Here is a 27,059-nt window from a genome sequence, read left to right on the forward strand (position 1 = left end):
ACTCTAAGCGATAAGACAAGATCAGCAGTGAAGTTATTCATAACTGAAACCAAACATCCATTATCTGGCTTTCAGTGACTTCCTTGGCATGGCTGTTATGTTTCCTAATACCTTTACAGAGCTCAGAGCAATGGGAAGCAAAGATGCTATTTTAAGCAACCTGATGCTAAACATGTTTTTGAAATCCATAGGAGCCTGTCTGACACCTCACGACAGCAGTTAAAAAGCTTTGTAACTGTCTACATTGACCATGAGACGCAGAAACCTAGTTAATAATGGCATGGAGTGATAGGACAAGGGGGAATGGCTTTCAGTTGGAAGGGGGAACAATTAGATTAGTCATTAGAAGGAAATTCTTAACAATAAGGGTGGGGAGGCCCTGGCCCAGGTTGCCCAGAGCAGTGGTGGCTGCCCCATCGTGGAGGGGTTCAAGGCCAGGTTGGATGGGGCTTGGAGCCCCTGATCCAGTGGGAGGTGTCCCTGCCCATGGCAGGGGTGGGACTGGATGGGTTTTCATGTCCCTGCCAACCCAAACCATTCTGTGATTCTATTAATACAATGAGAAACACTCTTAAATTACAACCGACGATTCTCACTTAACGATGTTTAGTAGAACAGGTCCCTTTCCCGCTACCGGGTGTCAGACGGGACCACCAGCACTGGACAGCCAAAGCCATGTTTCACCCAAGCCTTTGTGAGCGCCGGCAGCTGGAACGTTCCTAGCACTCCCTTTCCTCCACGGCCAGGCAGCAGGAATCCCTGTAGATCACTGCATCCCTTTCCATCCCCAAACCCACAGCAGCCAGGTACCAGCCCCATCCCAGCCCACAGGGCTTCCTGCAGGAGAAATGCTGGGCTTTGTGTCCAATCAGTGCCCCGCCACGGACCAAGGTGCATGCTTAAACACTATTTATCTATAATTTTTTGCACCTCTGGGGAAGAGAAGAGAGTGAAGGATGGGGAAAGACACAGACAGAATGGCTGTAAGCACTAATACTGATGGCACATTCCATCCCGTCGCCACCATCAAGGTCGCATGTAGCAGAGATGCCCCAGCAAGCACCAAAGGCAGAGTAGGAGAACCCCAAGACAGACACAAACTAACTGAGAGTCCTGACACTGAGATGGAATGAAACTGCGTGCCTGCTATGAAGTACAGAAAAAGGCAGCTACAAGTGTTTAACCGGATCAACTCGTTTAATAAGCAGCTTGATTGGAAGGTAGAGGTCTTGAGTGCCATGCATAATCATAGAATTATAGAATTGCTTGGTTGGGAAAGACATTTTGAGATTAAGTCCAACCATACCTGTCCACTGCTAAACCAGCTCCCTGAGCACCTCGTCTGCCTGGCTTTTAAACCCCTCCAGGAATGGGGGCTCCACCACCTCCCTGCGGACCCTCCCCCCAGTGTCCGAGGCCCCTTTCAGTGAAGAAATGCTTCCTGATGTTCAATCTGAACCTGCTCTGGTGCACCATGAGGCCATTGGCTCTCACCCTATTACTTGTTCCTTGGGACAAGAAATCAATTCCCACCTCACTACAACCTCCATTCAAGGAGCTACAGAGAGCGATGAGGTCTCCACTCAGCCTTCTTTTCTCCAGGGTGAACAACCCCATCTCCCTCAGCTTCACAAGACTTGTTCTCCAGCCTCTCCCCCAGCTCTGTTCCCTTCTCCAGATATGCTCCAGCCCCTCAAATTCTTTTTCTGTAGTGAGGGGATCCTACGGTGCAACTCAGACCACCTACCTTCTCCTTCTCCCTTGGTGCAAAAACCTTCCCAAACGCTAAATGTTGCCTCCACAGGGATAAATTTAGGTGCTGGGATTGACTGCACTTTGCAACAGTGTGATTGACAGCTTACAGAAATCAGGGAGAGAATTAATGCCTTTAAAAGCGCCACAATAATCACAATATATTTACATTTTTCTGACACATTAGTCAAACATTTATCATTCCTTAAAATGCAGCTATGATACTTTGTCTAAACTGTCATGAGTCACAATGTAATTACATGGTAATCATATGGCAATTAATTTATATGATATTCATTTGAAACAGAGAAGAATTAGGCTTGTGAGAGGGTGCAAAATTAACAGGCAAACCAGACAAGGAATGGAAATGAAGCCACTGCAAAAAAAAAAAAAACACAGTAGGAAAATAAATGTTAAAATCAACGTTTAAGCAAATTGCTCCAAGCTTTAAGGAAAAGCTACCAGACCGAACCACCCAACTTTCTTTTTCCAAACCTCGTCCTGAAACAACCTCGCAAAAGTTTTCTTTTTGAAGTTCAGTTTAACCCCTTCCATCTACCACTTTAATCTGCCTATGAGTTGCATTTTAAGTTTCCAAATGGAACCATGTAAGGAAAAGAAACACACACAAGCCACTGGGCAAACACAAAGGACTCCAGAGCTTTTCTGTGCCCTGTTTTGGGATTCCAGGGCTCCAGATCACTGACAGGATTTCAAGCAGAGATGCTACAACAGTGGTGGCTGCCCCATCACTGGAGGGGTCCGAGGCCAGGCTGGATGGGGCTTGGAGCCCCTGATCCAGTGGGAGGTGTCCCTGCCCATGGCCGGAGTGGGACTGGAAGGGCTTTGAGGTCCCTTCCATCCCAAATCATTTTGTGATTCTATGAATTATAATACTGCCTCTATCCAAAACCCAAGAGCAGGACGATAGATGACAGGGAAGCAAAAGAGATTAGCTAAAAACCCAGGAGAGAGGCTCCAAAGGAGTAGTTCTGAACTTAGGCAAGGCTTTTAACAGCAAGTGGGAGTAAATAATAAAAAACGAAAACTATTATGCATGGAAGAAAATTAAGATGCTGTATGTGGTGAATTACTCCATTTACAGTTTGCTTTTAAAAAGTCACACTAATTAATGATTTCAGCAAATCTCATTCTTATTCACAAGACAGCTTGTATGTATTTTGCAAAGGAGATGTTTAACTGGAACAGCCTATTGAGGTCTTCTCATCTCCTCTTCAGCAGCTGCCTTGGGAAACCGCACAGTAGTCACACTTAATACATGTGCTGTGCACAGCAACTTTGATGAGAAGGGGAATAAAATTATACAATTATTGCACTAATTATAGAATCATGGAATGGTTTGGATCAGAAGGGACCTTAAAGCCCATCCAGTCCCACCCCTGCCATGGGCAGGGACACCTCCCACTGGATCAGGGGCTCCAAGCCCCATCCAGCCTGGCCTTGAACCCCTCCAGGGATGGGGCAGCCACCCCTGCTCTGGGCAACCTGGGTCAGGGCCTCCCCACCCTCCTTGTGAAGAATTTCTTCCTTATGTCTAATGTATCACAACTTCACTGCTCGCTGTCACACTACGAAGCCACTGCTGGGCTCCTCCTCTGCACTGCAGGGGGGAAAATGATCCCATTTACTCTGTTTGTATGGGGTAAATACACTGAGGCTTAGGCAAATAATGAAAAAACAATAATTACCTAATGAATTCTCTGATTGATTTGATAAATGCTCTTCAAACAGAGAGGAAAATGGAATCATAAATAATGTACTCCTCCACTGATGGAAATAGTTTTGAATGAACTTGCGCGCTGCCAGTGTTTGCTGAGACAGCTCCAGAACATCCACAGGTATCGCACCAGCCAGGGAGCATCAACGCAGCTGTCGGTGTGCTCTTACTCCATCTCACACCATGTTTTAGGAGCAAGGTGTATAAAGGAGCTGAGGCAGAGACACCTCCTGGTCCACAGAGATTGTAAGGAATTGATAAGCAGGTTTGCCTCAAATAACTTAAGATGGGAGCTTGTTGGGTCTCCAACCCAGACGCCCAGACTGATAAGTGAATGGAAGGTGTCTAAGGGGAGTTGCTGATAAGGAACAAGTTCTACTAGAGGTGGGGTATTGTCTTATCTGCAGCTCCCACACGTGAAAAGGGAGGAAGGGGAGCTGCTGGTAGGGAGTGTGGACCATCATCCTGTCTCCAGCCCTGATTCCCACCCTGAAGCAACCCATCTGCTGATTAAATATCTGGCATGGGACAAAAGGATAAGTTTTACTGGGTCTGTCAATCATCAGACCCTTTTCCAGAATGTCCAAGAAGGCCTAAATGAAAAGGATAATCACTTCCCACCTAACTGCCGGTCCCTTGAGAACTGGGAAAGAGAAAAGCTGTCCAATTTGGCTACTGCCTCTCCCTCTGCTCCATCTTCCTTCCATTGCCTCCTGGACCCAGGATGCAGAAGACTCCATTGCTAGCAAAGAAGATGTTGTTGCTAGAACTCTGGGGTGGTGATATCTTTTCTACTTCTTTTCTTTCTCTCTTTTCCCTCTCCATCTTTCCTCTTCCCTTCCCCTTTCCCGTGCTAATTGAAACATTCAAACGCACCATAATTTTGTTCCTTGCCCAATCAAGAAAAGCTCCTTTTTTTCACGTTTCTGATTGCTTGATGTGGGAGCACCTTTAGTTGCCTCACAGGACTGTGAGTCAGTCTGTGTCAAACCAGGCGTGAACCCAGAGTTCTCAAACTGGTCCCTGACAGAAGTGAGACCATTGTACCAACCTCCTTGAATATAGCATGAAGTTAAACTCCACCGAGTTTGTATCTATAAACGGGCAAAGAAAGACTTCAAGTGGTTATGGCCTCAAGCCGTGCCAGGGCAGGTTCAGATTGGACACGAGGAAAAACTTCTTCACTGAAATAGTTCTTGGGCACTGGCAGAGGCTGCCCAGGGAGCTGGTGGAGTGCCCAGCCCTGGAGGGGTTTAGAACATGAAGTGTTTAGGGATACGATTTAGTAGTAGACACCCAACACCTTCTCCAGGCTCCGCAGCAGATCCAGACTCCTCTCCTCGGCACTCGAGCTTGCAGGAAACGCTTCAGCTGAACTTTGTGTTTGTTTCTCACTACCCTCCCTGCCTGCAAAGCTAACCTCACACGTTCAGCTCTCCCATCGTACTTATGTGAGGTGCATACAGAGCAGGCTGGGAAAAGCGTCAGCAAATAAATTATTTATCATATTATTGAGCGGGTTGAGCTTGGATGATCAATAAGAAGAAACCCCCAAATGCTTCGAAATGCTTAATAAGACAAAATCCTTGGGTCCACCAGATCAGTACAGCAGTCTTTGCAAGGACTGGATTCTACTTTAGCATTTGGGGAATTTAAGGTTGGAAATAAACGTTGAGTTCTCCCACCTGCCATGCTTTCTGCCACCTTCCCTGCCTGGGAAACGCAGCAGCATCAAGCTCCACCTTGCAGGGGCTGGATGCACCACACGCCTTTCTGCCCGCAGGCTCCTGGAGCAGCGCAGCCCCTCTCTGCTGCGCTTTGCAGCTCCCGGCTCTTTCTTAGCTCCCTGCCAAAAATCATAAAACCTGCTGGAAGCAGACCCAAAATCTTGCACTTCCCAGGTTTTCTGGAGTCGGATTCTCAATGTGGATATACATACGTATCCTAGAACGTCCAGAGCTGGAAGGAACTCACAAGGAACATTGAGTCCAGCTCTTATCCCTGCCCAGGACAACCCCAACACGCACACCATGGGGCCAAAGGCATTGGCCAAACCCTTCTGGAATATTGTCAGGCTTAAATAAATAAACATATATGCATACACATAAGAAAATCCTAATTAACATCACCGACATCTCTTGCACAACTCCCCAGAGCTTCACGGTACTGGCCAGCTGTGGGCCACAAGAAGACTATTTTCAAGATTCACCCAAACTACGTTTATCTTCTTCCTGCTTTACATGCCCAGAGCCGGTTTCATAGATGACACTTAACGGAAAATGCTTTAACGCACTCTAAATTCCACCACCCCTTCTATGCCTGCTCCGGGCTGCAGTTAAAAATGGCAAAGAAGAACTATTTGTATTCAAATAAATTATTCTTCTATGCAGAAAACTAGTCAGTGTGGGAGACTGGATCCAGCTCAAGTAGAGCCTCCACAACAGTAATGAGAAAAATACTGCACCATAACCAACTGTAAATCGAAGAGGAAAGGCTGCAGCAGGGACTTGGCCATTCCTGGCCTAATTGTACATAATTAAACAATGCAACAGCACCAGCTACAATGACTGCAACTAAGGTCAATGATAACACACATTTGCTAATTTTATTACAACATCTATGATCTTTGTTTCGTTTCATTTATCCAGTTTCTTACGGAGGCAAGAGCTCTTTTCAGTACAACAACTCCTCATCTGTGTTTTTATGAATAACTTGTTTCCATCAAACTTCAACCCAGCCAACAGAAGGCAGATTTGACAAAATGCCATGAAAAAAAATCTATTCTTATTAAGTTGGAGAAAGTTTTCAAAAGAACAAACATACTAGCAGGGGGAAAACAAAGATCCATTTTTGGTTGACCTAAGTAAATTGAATATTAATCTGGAATGTGGCAAACACCTCCAGCTGGGAAGAGGAAGGATAAATACACTTGAAAAATCAAGGTGCTCAACGCCTTTTAGTTTACCAGAACACATTATTTAAAACAAATAATGAATTTTGAGCTGAATAAAAGAAATTCAATTGTTCAAGGCAGTATTTTCTGTTATTTTTATTTTCATTGCCTACAGAAAAGCTGAGGAGGGGCTTTTGATCAGGGCGGGCAGGGATGGGACCAGGGAAAATGGTTTGAAACTGAAAGAGGGGAGACGGAGATCAGATTTTAGGCAGAAATGTTTTCCTGAGAGGGTGGGGAGGCCCTGGCCCAGGTTGCCCAGAGCAGGGGTGGCTGCCCCATCCCTGGAGGGGTTCAAGGCCAGGCTGGATGGGGCTTGGAGCCCCTGATCCAGTGGGAGGTGTCCCTGCCCATGGCAGGGGTGGGACTGGATGGGCTTTAAGGTCCCTTCCAACCCAAACCATTTTACTATTCTAAAAAGAGAAGATTTCTCACTTGCATCAAATAGAATGACTTAAAATTCTTTCCCAGTCCAGTCAGCAAGCTGACATGTCAAATGTTTGCACAGCATCAGCTATTAGAGGAGCTTACTTCTTATGGTCCAAAATCCTCCTTTCCCATCCTCGCTCATCAGGGTGATTGCTGACACTATTAGGTCTCTCATTATAAAATATCATCCATTACCTTTTTTCCCTTATTGCAAAAGCTTTATCACGTACGGCACGACAAATAGTGGTGAAACACTTGAGCGGGTGCCCAGGGCAGTGGTGGAATCTCCATCCCTGAAGAGGTTCAAACAACATGTAAATATTGCACTTTGGGAAACTGTTTAGCAGGCACACTGGGGTTGGGATGATGGTTGGACTGGATGAGCTTAGAGGGCTTTCCAACCTTAAGGATTCATAGAACCATGGAAATTCTTAAGAACATCCTTCTAGTGCCATCAAAAGAGCACCCACACCCCAAGTTCTGCTCCAGCTTAACAAGATTAAATCACACGAGAGAGATGCCAGAAAGCTGTGAGATGTGCTCACGCTCATCTCTCCAGTGTGATTTTGACCAAAGCTACAGGGCTTGGTATCACCATGGTTTGGACTCAGTGATGATTTTCATCCAATACCCGCTGAGGCTCTGGCATGTGCATAAAGAGTTTAGTTTTAAAGCTAAATGGAATAATTCATTTAGCTTTAATTGGGAGTGGGATTTCCCTGGTCACCACAATACCTGCTGCTGTGCACTGTAAGTGCCTCAGCCTGCAGCCCTGGTCCTCAGAGGTGCCAAACCAAAGCACTCATCTGATTTAAATTTGCCACTGCTCCAGGGGATTAGTTTTAGAGGTCTCCTGAGGAAGTCTTTTTAAAAAAAAAGGTCAAAACCCTTGAATGAAAACAAGAGGAATTAAATTAGGAACCTCAGAGGCAAGGATGATTATGTGCCTTCCTATATTTCTAAGGTGAAAATCTCTGCACTCAGAACAGGAGAAGGAGCAGAGTTCTAAATGTAAGACAAAAAAAATATGTGCTACGGGTGAATGGGTAGCTTGGATGAAAGCCAGAGCAAGATGGGGAGACCTGGGTTTCTGCCTTTGAAAAGGCCTTCAGACCCTACAAAGCTGCCTGTTAAGCACAGCCAGGTATCATGCTTGCTGGGATCCCTGGGAGAAAAGCCCGTGCTTGGCTGTTGTCATGTACAACCCAAGGAGAGATTTAGTAACTGCTCTGCCCCTCTACACCACTCTTGTGAGACCTCATCTGGAGTCCTGCATCCAGTTCTGAATTCCTCAACATAAGAAGATGGAGCTGTTGGAACGGGTCCAGAGGAGGCTACTAAGATGATCAGAGGGCTGGAGCACCTCCCGTATGAGGACAGGCTGAGAGAGTTGGGCTTGTTCAGCCTGGAGAGAAGAAAAGGCTCTGAGGAGAAGCGCATCAAGAGAAAATCACCATCAGTCTTCAGGAAAAAACAACAATAAAGCAAAAAAGCAGCACTGTCCGCAACAGCGAGCAGCTTCTCCTCCTATGGTTTCCTCTATTGCCTGCACCACGTGGATCTTCCACTGACTCTCTCCTCATCCTGCAAAGCAAGCCAGGAAAACGAGGAAACACCGCAGAGGAAAAAAGAGAAACCTAAACGCAGAAATAAAAGGTAACGGATCTGAAATTTTAAAAACAGCCCTTTCTTTAACTTGGAAATATTGTTCCAAGCAACTTGGGCTTGTAAACATCTGATTGCTTCCCATCCCACTCATCAATCGCACGGGGAACCGGCCCCTCGCACAACAGAGAGAGCATCAAATTGGCTCCCACCAGTAATAAAGGGGAGTGGAGAAGGACAATCCCTTCAGAGGATTGTTTAATAAATCTTGTCTAGACAGGGAACATGAGAGAAATGGAAAAGATTTCTTGGAATACCATGACCATTCAGTCCCGTCCCGTTTACATTATTGATACACACTTGCTGCCATCGACACTTAATCTGAATTTTCATATTTTGATTCTTGTTATCCAGCATCATTCAAAATTAAACATTAAACTTTAAATACTTAAAACCAGGCAAAAGTGGTAATTGAAGCCGATGGAACTCACACACTGGAGCCGTTCCTGCTGCACGTGCTTGCCTGGCTGGGAAAATGTCAGATAGGCACTGCTGCTGCTCCTCTATTTTCAGCAGTTGCTGACATTTTACTGTAATTTATTCTCATTTTCTCCTCTTCTTAAAAATAACAACACTCCTAGTCTAATAATAAAGTGGCAGCTCTCGTGGCCAAAAGACCTTTCAGCAGGGGGCTATTTCTGCCAGCACGGGGTGCTTAAGGTCAGCACGCACGGACGGCTCACAGAGCATCTTCTGTTTAAAACCCATCAGGGTGCTACCACGTCACGCTCAGCTCTGCATCACCCTTCGGTTCCTCAGTCCTAAGTTGTTCTTTCCATAGCCCGTCCTTCCCAACGCACGGGCCCAACCGTCAGCTACCAGCAAAACTCCCGTTCCAGCCTGCGCTCGGTGTATTTTTTGACGGCTTCCTCCTCCCTCCTCCACTTTTATCTGTCAGAAGCACTAAAGACTCCCACAAGCCATAAAGTGTTTCTGACATTCATGGCTTTTAGATCCTGGGTTTCAAAGAACTGCTGAAGGTTATGTTGATTAAGCCCAAAGACGTATTTCTGGAAAGCTGTAGCTTAAATAAAAAAAAGGTGTTTTGCTGTCACAGTGATCAGTCAAAACTGTTACTGAAGGAGAGCATATGGGAGCTGAAAGCCATCAGAGAAACGTGTGATGTTCCAGGCTGCTAAGATTTGCTCTCTCCAGCAGAGATCAGAGGCAGCAGGGAAAGCAGGAGAGGCATTTAGCTCAATTAAAAGAATAAACAAATAAAAACAAAGCCTTGCATCGAGCAAGATGATGGCCGATTACCCACCAGTCAAGCCAGGGCTAAGAAAAATCATTGCCTGTTTGAAGTGCTATCACACCAGAACCCTTTTTATTCTGAGAGAGCCCCAGGGGGGCACTTGGAGCTGCCTCTGGAGGATGGAGCTGAAGACATTTCTTTAGGGAAATGAGGAGCCTTCACTGGGAGCCTTCCTGAAACCCAAGGCGAAGGCGTCCTCGTGCTGCGGAGAAGTCCCTACTAACCAGACACAACAGGATTCATCCTCCTGGCAAATTAGCATCCAGTGGGCGCTGCCTGTAGCACAGCTGATAAATATTTGCATCCACTATGAATTCACGGCATGGATAACAGCATTAACATTTCATGGGAGAAAAAAATCACAAAAAGTGCTTAAAGAGCCACTGGTTTGCACTTCTCGCAGTTGCAGGGATAGTTACAGGCAGCGGACATCATAAAACTGCCAGTGGCTTCACCTAACCAAATTTCAGCCCTAATTAGGCATAAGAAGATGTGCGAGTTACTATCAGAGGTCAGAATTAAAACCCAGCACTTGAGGTACAGCAGTTCAGCAAGGGCTTTAACAAACATCTAAGACCAAAAACCAAGGATAGGTCAGACAATCTGAAGGCACATTTGGAGATCGGTGATGTTTTATGGGAAGACCTGAGGTGCAGAAATTCAATCAAAGTGATTTCTTTTCCAAACTGAAATCTTGGGGATTGTGTAACTCTACATAAAGTCATTTAAATAAATGGGATTTTTAGAATTCCTGGCCTTGACGTGGTTGTGCAAGTGTGTACAGGTTGTCTTATCTGAAATGGCTTCCATTTGGTCTTTCTACATTCATATCAGCAGAATAGTTGAGCTCAGGACACCACCCCCAGGACAAATGAGACCGTAAGGTCTCTTAGATACTGCTGCTCCCAACACAGGGTCATAAGAAACCACCCTTATAATGTTCCCCTCTCCCATCGCTCAAGACAGAAAACTTCCTAACAGAGGTTGCCCCAAATGCCACCTGAAAAACCCTTTTTCAGAAAATCAATATACACGAGGATAGTTTTACTCCTCCCTGGTACCCAACAACGCGCAGGCAATGGGGCCACAGTGGGATCTCCAGTGTTCAAATCACATCTCTCATGTTGCTGTGATGGAAATCTAACAAGAAGAAATATGAAGAAATGTCAAACCAGGCGCAAAACAGTTGCATGACAAGGGATTTTTCCTGCTTCTAGCCATCCCCTCTCCATCCAGTCCTTGGGGCTGGTGGAAGACAGATCACACACGCCAGCCTTGGTACCTCATCTTTAGGTTCCCTTGTACAGTATTCCCAAGCGGCACATTTCTAACAGAAGGTGGAAAAGCAGAAGGTGACCAAAAGCACGTGAAGCTGAGCACACACTAAAGCACCTGTGCAACCTTGTGCGCTGAAAACATAATATTGAGATAAAGGAGCCATAAACCCAGCACTTCTCATCAATGCTGAAGAAGTTTTTCACTCCATCTCAGGAACATCCAAGGACACAAGCATACAGGGTGAACGCTTGCAAGAGAAGAACTGGTGAACTTTCTGATGGAAACCAACATATGATACCTCCAGTGGTGCAACCCACTGGGGGAGAAGCATACTTACTCCCTCTACTATTAATAAAACCAACACATTTTGCTCAAAAGCCAGGATTACAAAGCCAATGCAAAATAGGACTTCAACATTTTACTAAAATTTGTTTTATCAACCCTTCCAGCCAGCTCTCTTTAGCCCTACACTTAGTTGCACGTCCCTCGACACACGCTGCATCGATCCAATAGAAGGCAACGGCAGGGCTGCTGCAAAAGATGCAAACATATTGATGCTGGTATAGATTGAAACGTGCTGGACTTACCCTGCCCAAGGAAATGCTGGCTTGCCTACTAGGAACACCTGTAGTGATGCCATTATTTCCTGATTTGGGGAATTGGCTGTTGCATCAGCACAGTCCAGACATGCGTTGGTGAAGCACGTGCCAGATCGATTCGCAAGGTGAGGGGATTTTCATGGCAAAGAAACAAATTTCTCTATTTCCTTGGCCAGTAATGGAGAAATTTTTGATCAAAAGGCCATAATAACTTTGAGGAAAAGATCACATGTAAACGCTTAAGCTGAAAAAGGGGAGATTGAGATGAGATCTTAGGAAGAAATGTTCTCCTGTGAGGCCCTGACCCAGGTTGCCCAGAGCAGTAGTGGCTGCCCCATCCCTGGAGGGGTCCAAGGCCAGGTTGGATGGGGCTTGGAGCCCCTGACCCAGTGGGAGGTGTCCCTGCCCATGGCAGGGGTGGGACTGGATCTGCTTTGAGGTCCCTTTGACCCAAACCATTCTGGGACTCTATGAATGACTGGATTTCCTTGCACACAATGCTTCCCGATAGGCTCTAACCATACATATTTGACTGTACAGTTGATCAGTTTGAGTGATTTTGGTGTCACCCAACTGGGGCACTTACAGGCAGCCTAAGAAAGAAATGTCCTTTTAACCCGGTTTTGTTCTTATACGTGAATTGTTCTCCTAAAAGAATTCATTGTATCCTAATGAAATGAGCACAACTGGCTCCTAGGAATGAATGAACGCTCACTCCCCATTGATGGGTATTTATGTGCACGGATGAAGGGTCTGTAATGGGAGATCTATCCTTAGCGCCTGAACCCGTTTTATCTTCATTTCACATGATAAGAGTGAACGGAGTGTTGTTTCGGGGCTATAATTGATCTATAGCTGAAACAAATCAGCGCTGCAGCTAAGTGAGGAGATGAAGTAGTGGATAATCTGTAGTTTAAAAGCAGCTGTTCTGCGGAGATCAAATGATTACTTGGGTGCTGAAATGATTAGCTGACGAGGGAGCGCGGTTCAGCAGCCGCCGTCATTACCAGGCACCACGGCCGCAACCCCCGGCCACGCTGATGCCGGGCACCGGAGCTAATTGATAGCGTGGCTGGGAGCAGCTCACCAAATGCTAAATGGATGGACCTCACCTGGCCTCAATTACAAACAGCAGCATTCCAAGGGCATAAATAAGCAGGGAAGGAGAATACCCAGCCACTCAGATAACTGTGATGGCAATAACAAATGCCAGCCACATATTTTAGGTTGAAGCTGTGTGGCTGTCTCCGCTCTCTACACCAGTGTTAACGCCGCATCAAGTATTTGCAAATATTTCTTGCTTGTTTCTCCCTGCTTGCACATCTCTGACTATAACTGAGAACCAAAATTCACCCCATCCCTTTCTGCAGTGCCCTCCGTAGCGATTGCTCCTACGGCTGCTTTAATAGGTCTCCTTGTTTTAAGCAAGGTAGCGCCTGCTCACAAGAACATCACATGAAAGGGACAGAAACACACGGAAGGGACAGGTTTGCAGTTTCCTTTTCCTTAATCATATTCTGTGCTTCTAAATAAAAGAGCTTTTTCCCAACATCCTGAGATAACTCAGGTTGGAGAGCAGACAAATCACAGAATCGTAGAATCCCTTGGTTGGAAAAGACCTTTGAGATCAGAGTCCAACCACACCTGTCCACTGCTAAACCAGAACCCTGAGCACCTCATCTGACCATCTTTTAAATCCCTCCAGAGACGGGGACTCCACCTCCTCCCTGGGCAGCCTCTGCCAGGGCTGGAGAACCCTTTCAGGGAAGAAACTTTTCCTGATGTCTAATCTGAACGTGTCCTGGTGTAACTGGAGGCCACTCCCTCTCATCCTACCGCCTGTTACTTGGGAGAAGAGCCCAGCACCCACCTCATTACAACCTTCCTTTCAGGAGCTATAGACAATGATGTGGTCACCCCTCAGCCTCCTCTTCTCCAGGCAAAACCGCCCCAGCTCCCTCAGTCTTTCCTCATAAGACTTGTTCTCTAGCGCCTTCATCAGCTTCGCTGCCTTTCTCTGGAAAGAAAGCCATGAAGGACAACCATGTGCACACAAACAGGCTGCAGAGACCAACTACCACAGCAGTGGAGATGTTCGGCATCGAGTTTGCCAGCTCAATAAGTGGGAGGGTAACCCATTTGCAGAGCACATCTTCCTCCTCCTTCCTTTTACCTAAAAATTCATCGGGCCCCACAAAAATTAAGGATGGTATTTCAAAAATGACAGCAATCCATAATACCCATTAGGTCAGGTTTTCCACATCCATACCAAAGCAAGAGAAATATATTGCCTTCCAGTTGAGCACTCAGTGGGTTTGAAAGGAATCTAGTAATATCTTCTGCTTCCCAAAGAGGTTACTCCACACTTTTACAGACAGCCATTAATTTCCTGATATTCATCATGGATTTTCCAGTCTCAGGCCTCCATTCTGCACTGTACTTTTGAAGGATGAGCTGTCATGATTATTCCTGAGCTATGCATTACACGGGGTTGTTGCTTCTGATTTACAGCAGCAATACGACACGCGCCTTCACTCTCCCCCACGCTTTGGCTCTTTCTGGAGGTGAAGCCAATGAGTAAGGAGCTGGAGGGCTGTTTGTAGAAGACCCCTTCCAAGTTCAAGACAAGAGAGCTCCTTCTATGTGTAAAACAGCAACACTGGTATGAAAAGGATTTAAAGCAATGATGCTTCATACCTCGGACCTTCCTGTTTGAAGGCAGCAACATACTTGAAGGAAGTTTTGGGCTTCAGCGCGTTTTCCCTGTCAGAGTTTTCACAGGCACTTCCACAATCACTACGTTTATCCAGAATTAAAAAGCAATTTCTAATGCTTTACAGCTCCTTTGTTGGCACTTCAGATCCAAATCAATCCCAAAACATCAGAAAGCAGAATGAGCGGTGATGTCAGGCTCGGGCCGACATTTAAGCTCTTGGACCACTTGGCCACATCCCTTCCATCCTGCTGAAGTCAAAAAGCATTCGATTTGAGGGTCTCTTGCACCCATCTTGGGCTTGTTAAGATTTGCTTTCTTAAAGCATGAGCATAAACTCTCCTGCAAAATGTACTTCTGGTACAACTCTCTCTCCAGCGAGCAACATTAAGTTATCACTACTATTTTTCCTCCACAAAACAGAGCAGGTTTGTCAAAATCAGGTGATATTTCTGCTTCACCTTTTGACATTTTCAAGTTTGTTACGCTCAGACAGTACCTCAGAGCACTTCAATCCTCCTCTCTGGTCAGACCAATCATCGTCCAAGGGGGAAAAGAAACACTGTGCTATTCAGTACAGCGTGTAGATGCTATTACTCTCCTACTTAACTTCAAACACGAATATGAGAAGTCGGCGAGACAAGTTGAGCTTTACCACCTACAGAAATACTGCTTTGAATTACGTCCTTGTCGCTTTAACCAAATCCCCTTGATTCCACCTTTCCATAACGATGTTTGACATTGGGAATATCTCACCTGAGAAGTCAGTGGTACTTGATTTCATACTTGGAGACAGTACACGGTTAACGGAGACGTTAACCCTGCCGGCTGTGTGTGTTGGGTTGGATAAATGCATCCTCAGTCCCAGAAAGACTCTTCATCTACTACCACCCCCTGGCACCTTCCCCCCACACAAGGGAGCAGCTCTGGCTAGGACCCATCCCTGAGAATGCTCCCTGTGCACGCTAATATTGAGGTGGACGTTCAGGAAGACCAATGTCTCCTTCTGTCCCTCCTGGGTGGATGGATGCCTGCATGATACACTCTGGGCCATAATTAGATGTCCCGGTGGTGGTACCAGGCTTGGGGTGGGTGCTGAACGCTGCAATCAGCACAATTGTGCTGACATTTCTGAACTATAAAAGCCCTCCGGCAGGCATCTACAGAGGAAACCTTTAAAATTGATCCAGTTTAGCACAAAAACTGTTGGCTAAGCCTCCATCGGTCCCTCTGCTCCTCCACCCCTTGACACAGCTTACAGCAAATGACTTTGCTTTCCCTTTCATATGTCTTTTAGCAGCAATTCAAGCTCATTGATCCAGGATTCCGAGTCAGTGTAATACAATGCAAGATTATTCAGTGCTCTGACGGTTTGTTTAATTTCATTTTGTTCCACAGTAAAATGGGATTGGAGGGAGGGAGAGCAGGAGGAAAAATTGGCAACACACTGCCTAAATGCTCAGGAAAACTGAAAAACATCACTTAAAGGAAAGCACAAAATGCTCCCACTTGGCACAGGCTCCCTACAACACAATTACATGTGTATCTATATAGATTCATAGAATGGTTTGGAGTGGAAAGGACCTTAAAGATCATCCTGTTTCAACCCCCTGCCATGGGCAGGGACACTTCCCATGGGATCAGGGGCTCCAAGCCCCATCCAACCTGGCCTTGAACCCCTCCAGGGATGGAGAAGCCACCACTGCTCTGGGCAACCTGTTTCAGGGCCTCCCCACCCTCACAGGAAAACATTTCTCCTTAAGATCTCATCTCAATCTCCCCTCTTTCAGCTTTAAACTGTTCCACCCCATCCTCTCCCTGCTCTTCCTGATCAAGAGCCCCTCCACAGCTTTCCTGGACTCTTTCTGTACTGGAAGCTGCTCTAAGGTCTCCCCACAGCATTCTCTTCCCCAGGCTGAACAACCCCAACTCTCTCAGCCTGCCCTCATAGCAGAGGGGCTCCCTCTCTTGGATCATCTCCGTGGCCTCCTCTGGGCTTGTTCCAACAGCTCCATCTTCTTCTTATGTTGGGGATTCCAGAACTGGACACAATACTCCAGGTGGGGTCTCACAAGAGCGGAGTATCTAAACCTCATCTGTGCCTCCAGACTTCCATCTCTCTCCACAGAAAGATTTGGTGGACAAAGAGAACAAACAAGCCCCAACAACAGCAGAGCAAAACTGGCCAGTGAACAGTGTGAAAGAGTGGAGTTCATGCCATCCCCTAGCTAGGGTCTAGATGAGTCTTGAAAACCCACTGCACTCACCATTGACACCAAATAACCTTTCTTTCTACGTCTGGAAAAAGAAATAATTATTTACTTTATAACCTAATAAACCCATTTATAATTTACAACTGTTTGCAACTAGTTTTTTCATGTTAGTTAGTTTAACTTTCTCCTGCTGTTTGTTTTAGTCCAGCTTCAATTAGGCCACGTTTCCAATCACATCAGTAGGGGAGAGGTTTACATTTACAAGAGGAAGATCATTAGTGGCATACGGTGGTTGAAAGAGAGGACATAATTGGTTTCACTGGCCTAGAGGGGAGACCAGCTTCTAAGAGAAACAACACCTAATTAAGAAGGTTTGCACAGTGTTATTTCCAAGAATGTCCTCCCCTCCACTGCCAGGGTTTTTATAGCACCCAGCACAGCAGCTTCGTGGTTCTGGTTTAGCCACATGGATTTTGCAGGAGCTGAGAGCGTCAGAACCCTTTACGGACAAACAGAAGGAAGAGTCTGATGAGATGCTGAACAACAGGAAAAGAGATAAATTAACAAGTCAATACTTAATTAAAACAAGCAAACAAAATCACCAACCACAAGCCTAGACAGAGCCATGAATCTCAGTGGTTGGTTTGTTCATGTTAAGAATCCAACTCCTGATATGCATTTTAGATCTGGGTGCCACAACCAGTTGGAAAGCACGTGTCAGGCACGTGGCTGGCTGTGCACATCCAGAGGACAAGCAAGGAGCCAGCACTGGCCCAGGAGCGACCCTGGACCCACACAGGGCAGAGCCAGGCAGGAGGTTTACTTACACCTTGAAATTCTCTGGCAAACACTCCCAGAGCTTTCAGCATCACACATTGATCATGAAGTCGTGGCTGCCCCATTCCTGGAGGTGTGCAAGGCCAGGCTGGATGAGGCTAGGAGCACCTTCATCCAGTGGGACCTGTCCCTGCCCATGGCAGAGGGTTGGAAACGGAGGGGCTTTGAGGTCCCTTCCAAACAAACCATTCTATGATTCCATGACCCTATGATCATGAAGGGGATGGCTAGAGTCAGCACATGCCCTCAGATACAGCCTCGCAGAGCAGGTTGTTAGGAAGGGAACAAGATCTGTGTGAGAGAGGAGGAAGAAAAAGGGCTTCCTGGTTATTCCTGATGCTACACGACCAAAGCCTCCATTTCGCAGACTGCTCAACAGTTAAAGCAAAAGAGTCACCAGACCTCTCCGTGCCATTGCCAGGATGATTATAGACTTCACCAGCTCCTCCAAACACTTTCTTCTACCATTAACATCCTCCACGTGCTGCTCATCTACAACATCATCTCTGCCAGACCTGGAAGAACTCCACCAGGACCGGGGAACCTCAAATCCTAGCCATATTTTTGGCACCAAGGCCTCTTGCATCTCAAAATTCCCAAGAAACGGGGCTGGGAAGCGGGTGGCAATATTGTTGAAGGACAAGCATCCCTTGCAGCCATGGCTGGCACCCCATCACAAGAGGCTCCCGTGCCCACCTGGACTTGCAGACTCCTCCACAGAATCCAAAAGCTGCCAGAGGGCTGTAGAGGTTCAGCAGAACCAGACAGACAGACCGACTCTCACTCTGTCAAAAGGATCACTGGAGCCACTCCACATTAGGCTCTTCTCTTCCTAAAATGAAGGGCGGCTTTGCAGCAACCATGAAAGTGGGATGGCAACTGAAAAGGATATTACTGATCTCGAGCATGTGCATGGGTCTGAGTTGCTCTGAATAATTTAAGTCAGGCTTCTTTCATCTCTCTCCGGTTCCAGAGTTGCTATTGCTGCCACGCACATAAATCAGAGAGGCCTCCCGGGCGGCCAGAGGTGGGCGCCTCCCATACAACGGGAGCCGAGAGGGAAATGCTAAAAGATAATTTAAAGAGACTCCTTAATCATCCTGGACTTCAAATCATTACCTCTCGTCTCCACGTGGGATGCAGGTGAAGGATGCTCCCCCTCAGCTGACAGGGATGCAGGCAGTGGCTGCGAGAGAGATGACAAGGAATTCCCCTGCACACGACTCTCCTCCTCAACACAAGTAGTTATTTACACTCCAGCTTTCACACGAACCCACCAAAAATAACTGCTATCTTAATAAGGCAATAGCTAACACGCATGTATTTGGTCATGGCTTGGCAAGCCCAGCTTGAGGATTAATTCTATATTAATTCTCTTCTATGTTTGTTTTGCAGAAGCTAAACATTTAACTCAAGCAGAGGAATATCAGCTTGAAGAGCCTTTAAGTACGTCTCAGCTACAGGCAAAGCCCAATTCCACCGCAGAGCTGATCTGCGCGGCTTGTTGGTGTGGAATCGCTGGCAGGGAAAGAAAAAGATGATAAGAGAGGTGGTGCAAGGGGGTCTTTCAGTTTATGTGCACTTGTAACTCAGAAAGCGTGGCTGAGCATGACCAGCAGGGTGAGGGAAGGGATTCTGCCCCTCTTCTCTGCTCTTGTGAGACCCCACGTAGAGTCTGCCCCATCCCTGGAGGGGTTCAAGGCCAGGTTGGATGGGGCTTGGAGCCCCTCATCCAGTGGGAGGTGTCCCTGCCCATGGCAGGGGTGGGACTGGATGGGCTTTGAGGTCCCTTCCAACCCAAACCAATCCATGATTGTTTTGGCCACCCAGGGCAAGAAAAAACAACACTATAACACAACCAGAAGCAAAAATAGAAAATGTAAAACCAGCAGATTAGTGCTCCTGTTCTGCACATGTATGGAAATGATAAGGAAAAGAACATGAGTATCTGGAATTCCTTCTTAATGAATGAAGCTCCTTATAACCTCAAAGCCATGTACTCACTTGTGGGCCTGGAAGTTTAAGTGGTGGAGGATTTTGTTCAGGGGATCGGCAGCCCTTTTTAGTCTTGATGAGCAGATATTCCAAGAGCTAATGTGTAAACATAAAGCAAATCTACTCAGGGAATAAATGTCTAAATAAATATGAGAGATGAGACGCTGATCTTTTAATGCTCCTCTGCAGGGTAAATAAAATTATGGGCTTTTTTTCACTTCAATTCATTTATGGTATTTATTATTGCACGATAAAAAGCCTCAGCGTGCACAGCTCGCTAGGTCTTCCCTCTGTCCCGGAATGAGAGGCTACGCAGCTAAGCTGAGCACTAGAAGGAAGGCAGGAGGGCACACAAAGCCAAGTTGGATGAGGCTTTGAGCACCCTGATCCAGTGGGAGGTGTCCCTGCCCATGGGCTGGATGGCTTTTAAGGTCTCTTCCAACTTAAACCATTCCATGGTTCTATGATTCATCAGCCAGATGAACAAATAACCCAGGTCAACTGCCTACCTGCAGTCCCTTTAGTGGAGAAAGAGGGTGATTACTACAACAGAGACTACAGAAAACTGGAACAGGCTGGAGGAACATCATCTTGCAAGACGAGCTCACCATATTTAAATCTGAGAGAGACAAACAGCTTCGCTGTCAGTTTTTTCCCATCTGCCACCTTCATTTGGCCGTTAAAACCACTTTTGAAACGATAAAACAAGTCACACTGTCTGACTAATGAATGTCGAATTATCGGTGTAAATATGCCAACATTTATTTATTTATTTGCCTCACCAAGACCGTGTTCCCCTCTGGTTAATTTTCTATTTTAATGACTGCAATTTATCATATTAACAGGACTCCCCGTTCACTGGGGTTTGTTTCAAGTTCAGCTTTTTGCCAAGACATCTGCGAGAGGACAATCTCAGGCAGGAGAAATCATAAAGCTAATAAAGAAAGCGATAGTAACTGTCACCAAAAAGCACAAGTGACCGAGCCGCTTCCTTTTACAACACAGGTCTCTTCTTTCTTCCTCTCATTTAGTGATTTAACTAGCCGCTCTCCCCTAATATTTCACCCTGCTTGTGGCAGCTCTCCACAAGGAAGAGCCATTCCCTGATTTCCAAATCATCACTTTCCCTTCCTACCAGCAGGCAGCATAAGAAGGAAGAAAAGCCAAAGCTTTTTCTGTGATGAATTCAAGCCACACACGATGGCCCAGTCAGGAGGCATCTAAAATTCCACCAACGCCCTAAGCAGAGCAGGGGCGCTGCCCTCACAGGAGGCATCTACCGCCTGCCCATCGTGGTGGGAAGCGTTAGTCCAGCTGCCCCAAGGCTGTATCTGTTTCAGAGCATGAGCATATGTGTTTTCCCCACCTGTCACAACTGTGAAATGTATAGACAGCATTTACTTCCTAGGCATTCGTCGCTCAAATTAACAGGCAACCTGTTAGTCTCAGTGCAATTAGCACCCCCAAATTTCACTGCAGACGTGCCTGGTGGCTGAATTTTGCTTGCAGATCTTTTGGCAGCCTGGTGTACGCGTTGAGTAAATACAGGCTGACGTAGAGAGTGGAAATCTTGTGAAATCCCCAATAAACCTAACATGACGCAAAGCTGAACGTGCTGTTGGAAAATCTGCATTGCCACTGTTAGAACCCAGAATGGAAAATTCACATTTCCACTAATTCAAACGGAGCCCCAGGATCACCTGAGATGCAGCGAACTGAACAACAGTGTAACACAACCTGTCCAGGCTGACTCCTGCTGCTGGATCTAAACCTCCCACTCCCACAACGTTCTTCTCCTGATAACACCAGTTCCATACAAACACGTATCTTGAAATGGGACATCAGCATTTTGCAGAAGTGTACAGGAGTGAAACCATATGAACCAAGCAGTGTAAACCCTTATCTGTGCCACAGCTTAACTTCCACTGCCGAGTATGACCAGCACAGACCACAACCACATTGCCTCCGGCTGCCTTTTTCTACCGTGCTCCTCGTCCTTACACCTCAGCTTCTTCCACATTGCAACCACAAGGCCTGCAGCACCCTCAGATGCCCACCTGACCACACTGGGTCACTCATTTACTGGGATATTTCATCAAACATAACTAGTTTGGAAATGCCAAATAACAATGGGCTTAAATTCTTGTAATATGGCATCCACCTTTCTTTCCTCGTGGTTCCTAATGTGCTAACAGAGAATGCACAAACCACACTGAAATGTTCCTTCACAAACCCAAAAGCATGACTTCTACTAAAAATTTGCAGTAAGGAGAGCTGGAGAAGCATTCAACCCAAGCTCCATGGTGGCAGTCAACCTCCATCTATCACAGACTTCCCCTGGATGCTGGAGATTCAATTAGGTTCACAACTCCAGCTCATACGTGAAGAAGTTTTACGTTCATTCAGCAATCACCTTTTTTCCTTTCTCCCAAGTGCTCCACAAGTGTTGCCCAGAGTTCTTCCCTTGCTTTGTCAATCAACCAGTCTACACACAGCGTTTTATCAGGACCAGCTTCTCCAAGCCTCCAGTGCTTATCTGCATGATTCTTAAACCTCACCTTTCCTTCTCCCTGTCTGCTGGAACACACAGCAAGACAGACCTGCAAGGTGTCCCCTTTCTACGTAGCAACATGGCTTTTTCCCTCGAGGAGTGGATAAATCCAGCTGACACATACTCAGAGCATCTGTCACAGCAATGATATTGCTCTTGTTCTCCGTGCATCTGCAACGTTTTGTTATCCTCTTATATTGCAGTGGAGCTGGTGGGAGAGACACCCGCTTCTCTCCAGCCCAGCACCCAGAGCTGCTCCCTAAAATCAGAAGACAGAGGAACGAAGAAAAGAAGCTCGCTTACCCGCAGGAAGGACAGGTCTCGGTTGTGCTCAATGCTGGTGATTTCCAGGTTGCCCATAACTACCTCGCAGTTCTCATAGTACTTGCGCAGGGCTCGATACTGCTGCTCCAGGTCAGAGAGGGAGCTCAGCTTGTTCTCGGTGCCAGCACAAACTGCAAGAAACCACAGAACAAACGGTCGGGATGAGTGTGGAAGAAGGGAACGGGAGCAGAGCAGCAAATAGAATTTGGATACGGGGACAACTTGTGATGGTAACAAAAATCCCACACTATTCACAGGATTGGGTCCTGCAAAGCAAACCCAGCACAAGCTACGGGAACATCAGAAGTAGAGAGAGGAAGGTACAGATGATCATCCCATCAAATGATCACCTATGATCACGTCAGCAATTTCAAAACATCTTCCCAAATGCCATAAAGTGCTAGTATTCACAACCAAATGCAGAAAGGTTGAAAAACAAAGAAAAGCAGAAAAAAAAATGCAAAACTAGTTGAACTCAGCACATGAAAGACCAGTTGAGCTCAGCACCTGAAGGGCCAAACCCAGGTCTCAGCAAAGTCCCTACTAGTCCTGCCACTGACAGAATCAGACACTGAACAAACGTGTCAGCCACAGGCTAAAGGATGTAAGGCTGGTGAGATCCGTGAATCCACGCTGACCAGGCTAATGCAACATTCTCCCTTGTCAGCTGATGCTTGGAACGGTCTGTTGGACAACCCACGAGCAACCTGACTGGAAGGTTTATACCCAACATTGTTTCCCCCATGACTTTCCTTAAGACCTCAGCTCTTCCCAGCTTTATGGAATTAAGCAGGAGAAAGAAAACATCAAAAAACATACCATCTTTCCCCATGTGACCAGACTGTGAACTAACTGTGCAGTAGAGACGTGTCAGATGAGTTGAGAAACACCATCCTAATACACCTGGTTTTCAAAAAGTGCCTTTTAATATTAAACTACGCTGTTCTAAATGTTGAAACCTGGTTCAAAGCTCCCGCAGAATCACAGCTCTGCTCAGTCTATTAGAATCACAGAATGGTTTGGGTCGGAAGGGTCATTAAAGATGACCCAGTTTCAATCCCGTGCCATTAGCTGGCCCTGCATCGAGTAGGAAAAAAGTGAACATGGATAAGAAAGACAGCAGCAGCATTTTAAAAGAGGAGTTCTTCACACCGTGCTCAGCCTATGAGGACAACAATACTGCTTAACCTGTCAAGAGTGAGGCCAGGGTTCTCTACCTGCACTTATATTTTGTGATTACCAACAGCTTAAGGGTTGTTCTTATCTGTGAGCAAATTAATCTGAACATACGCAAACTTTTGAAACTGGCATTATATTCTGCAAAACATGAGCCAGACCACAAGAGCGTTCCTGGAGCCATTCCGGCCCCTGGAGTAGATCGATACAAACAAAACTCTCCATGACTAAAGGCATAACCAGTCAAATTGGCTAAAATATGCTCTTTTGAATGATGTGGGTCCTTTTTTGAAATATCAAAAGTAATTAGGTTTTTGAGTGCTCTTATTGACTGTTTAATCACTACATTCTCCCCTTATTTTTTTAACAGAAATGGGAAAAATCCTCATCTCTGTTCTCTGCTGTGGTCTCTCTGCTGCAAAGCAATCTGCTCGTGTGCCAGGATGATTCCAGCTCCGAGCAGCCTCTCAGCGAAGGGCTTCAGGAGGCAGCCAAAAACCCATCAACTGCGCAAAGTCCTCTCCCAGAAGAACTCCCTCTGCTCTAAGAACAACAACAGAAACCTGGTCCTCCTGAACCATAACTCCTCACCAGGGATGGAGACCGGGGGCTGGTTTCATGGGGAGCATTCAGAGGGTGAAGGGTTTATCAGATAGTTTTCAGGTTTTGTATTGCCAGCAGCTAAAGAACCCAGACCAAAGCTGAACGGGAAAGATGTAGGACTGCTTTTCCCAACACACATTTGGTCTAGAGACCAGAAAAAGAGATGATAAGGGATGTACTTTACTTCTTTCTATGACCTGGTAGAAGTAAAATTTTTAAGTCCTTGCTGAGTTTAAAAACTTGAAATATCTGACATAAATTTATTATGGAATCGTAGAATCACTTGGTTAAAAAAGACCTTTGAGACCATCGAGTTCAACTGTACCTCCCCACTACGGTGTTGCTGAAAACTAGAATTGGTTGGCTTGCTCAGGTTGTAAAATCAAACCTACCACCTCAGTTTAAGGCTTAATTTCAAGAACAAACATTCCCATTTTCAAACTATTCTCATAAAACATTACATCTTAGAGTAAAATAGATCTAAAAGAGATTTTGTTTGCAACATTTTAATAGCCATTTCTGAGGATGGCCAAGATGGAAAGACATGGTCCCACTGAGACCTGATGGATCTAGGGGAACACCGGGAAGCATAAACCACTGCTCTTATGGGATGATACGCCTTTCTTTTTCAAATACAAAGCCCTTTCCCAGTTTAGGTCCAAGGAGACCTTAGAGCCGCTTCCAGTCCTGAAAGGGGCTCCAGGAAAGCTGGAGAGAGACTTTTTACAAGGCCATAGACTGATAGGATGAGTGGGAATGGCTTTAAATTGGAAAGGGGAAGGTTGAGAATCAGAAATTTTTGTTACCAATTACAGAATCAGTTGGTTTGTTTCCTCCTTAAAAGCAGCAGCGGCAGCATCTATAACACCACGATTGACTGTGTTTCCAGCCGAATAAGTATTATTCTGTCTTAAGGTTCCTGAGGACTAATAAATAATTCCTGTTCCATTTTGCAATCGGTGCTAAGGATCAGCATAGCTCGGAAAACAATTCCGGCAGCTCAGCTAATAAAGTCGTACACTGCAACCCTGGTATTTCATGTTGCACATCCATTAAATGTTCCATGAAAGCTAATTTAGCTGTTTGTGGCTGTAAGGAGACCAAACACCTGGAGCCGGCTCTTGCAAGAGGATGCAACAACGTAGGGGGAGAAGCCAGCCCAGATACAAGCCAGGGCTGCAGGTTTTATTCAAGTAATATTTACAGTAACTACTCCCAGCTTTTGATATTGCTGTAGAAATAACAGAATCATATAACAGTTTTGCTTGGAAGGGACCTTAAAGACCATCCAGTCCCACCCCGGCCATGGGCAGGGACACCTCCCACTGGATCAGGGGCTCCGAGCCCCATCCAACCTGGCCTTGAACTCCTCCAGGGATGGGGCAGCCACCACTGCTCTGGGCAGCCTGTTCCAGTGCCACATGGTAATTCCAGGTGCTTAATTTCTGTCTTAAAAGAAGAAATACCCCCTGGTTCTCTGTTACACAAAACATCTCTAGGTTCCAGCTCACGTGGGAATCTGCTGCCTGTGAGATATGTGGCAAAAGGTACATGCAACCCCTCTCCTCCTGAAATCCTCTGCCACAAAATTTGGGGAATCAGGAGCAGTCACTACCCAACGTCGACCTTCCAAACCACTGTGTAGGGGGAAACAGGACTTGGAGTGGGAGACAGCCCTGACGTGGGGAACGAGCCAAGTCCCAAAGCGAGTAAGGAGTCACAAGCGATCGGACAAGAGGAAATGGCCTCAAGCTGCACCAGAGGATGGTTAGATTGTATATTAGGAAAAAATTCTTTCCTGACAAAGTGGTGAAGCCCCATCAGAGGCTGCCCAGAGCAGCCTCTCCATCCACGGAGAGGTTCAAGATCATGTGGCTGTGGCACTCTGGGACATGGTTTATTCACACAGTGGGGTTGAATTGACAGTTGGACTAGATGAGTCGAGAGGTCATTTCCAACCTTAACGATTCTATGAATGTGGGTATCACCATGGGTTGCTAATAACCCATTATTATAACAAGCCATTAATCTCTGAGCGCCTCATCTTTACAGCACAAGTTCCGTACGCACACTTTTGATGCACTAATAATTGTGCCAGACTCAAAATGCAAAAAAAAAAAACCTACGCAAGTATTTAAGAAAAGCAGATCAGATCAATTATAAGTCACAGGAGAATAGAGCTGGGATGGTACCTCCATCCTTCGCACAGAGTCTTTTGAAACAGAGAGATTGGATATGCTGATGGGATTTTAAGGCAAAATGCAATTAGCCAGGGTGAAAAAAGCTATTCCTGCCCTAAGGGAGAAAAGCTGCTGCCACGTACAGTTACAAAGAAGCTCCTATTTGCCCGCAGGTGCCAGGGAACCAAACGTATGAGTGGCACAGGGCAGAATACAGACTGTGAACTAGTACTTCATAACCAGTTTTAGCTCCCACTTTCAGCCATAGGAGGTGATTCCTGCTCCAAGGAAAACATAATCATTTTGGGTGTGATACACCAAAACAGCCATGAAGTACTAAAGCAAGTGAGGTGGGAGCTGAGCGAGGGTTGCACAGCATCCCTAGCCCATCTGCCCCCAAACTCAACACAGAGCACTAACGTATCCCTCAGCCTCCTGCTCATCTCTTGGAGCAGCAACAGGCGTCTGCGTGATGTAGTGGCTCTTTAATATTAAATGCCAAAATAAAATATATTTTCAGGGATGCTCCAGCCGTACATAAGAATAAACATGAGCAAAACAAAATGTATTTCCTTGTCACACCATGCAAAGCCACCATAATCTATGTTCCATAAACTCTCTCCAAAGCACTTCGTTACCTATCGTTAGACACATTATTTTATACAGCCCCAGAAACCAGTGAGCAGCAAGAAGATGCAGCGTTAAAAGCAGTCCCTGCAGAAGAACCTCTCCAGGTTAATAAAAAATACCAATACCCCTGCCTCAAACAGAGGCCGAAAAAAGAAGCGGCTTAAGATG

General features: G+C 46.1%; 1 protein-coding gene across 4 annotated transcripts in view; it reads right to left on the bottom strand.

Moving 5' to 3' along the window:
* The window catches only part of ERBB4 (erb-b2 receptor tyrosine kinase 4), a 600,803-nt gene that overhangs the window by 326,375 nt on the left and 247,369 nt on the right, over positions 1-27,059 (bottom strand). For all 4 annotated transcript variants that reach the window (XM_069860563.1, XM_069860561.1, XM_069860564.1 and 1 more), the window contains exon 2: positions 22,282-22,433. In XM_069860563.1, coding sequence (XP_069716664.1) covers positions 22,282-22,433 — 152 coding nt within the window. The remainder of the gene's footprint in view (positions 1-22,281; positions 22,434-27,059) is intronic.

The sequence above is a fragment of the Phaenicophaeus curvirostris genome, chromosome 7 (genome assembly GCF_032191515.1).
Source record: "Phaenicophaeus curvirostris isolate KB17595 chromosome 7, BPBGC_Pcur_1.0, whole genome shotgun sequence".
Taxonomy (NCBI): domain Eukaryota; kingdom Metazoa; phylum Chordata; class Aves; order Cuculiformes; family Cuculidae; genus Phaenicophaeus; species Phaenicophaeus curvirostris.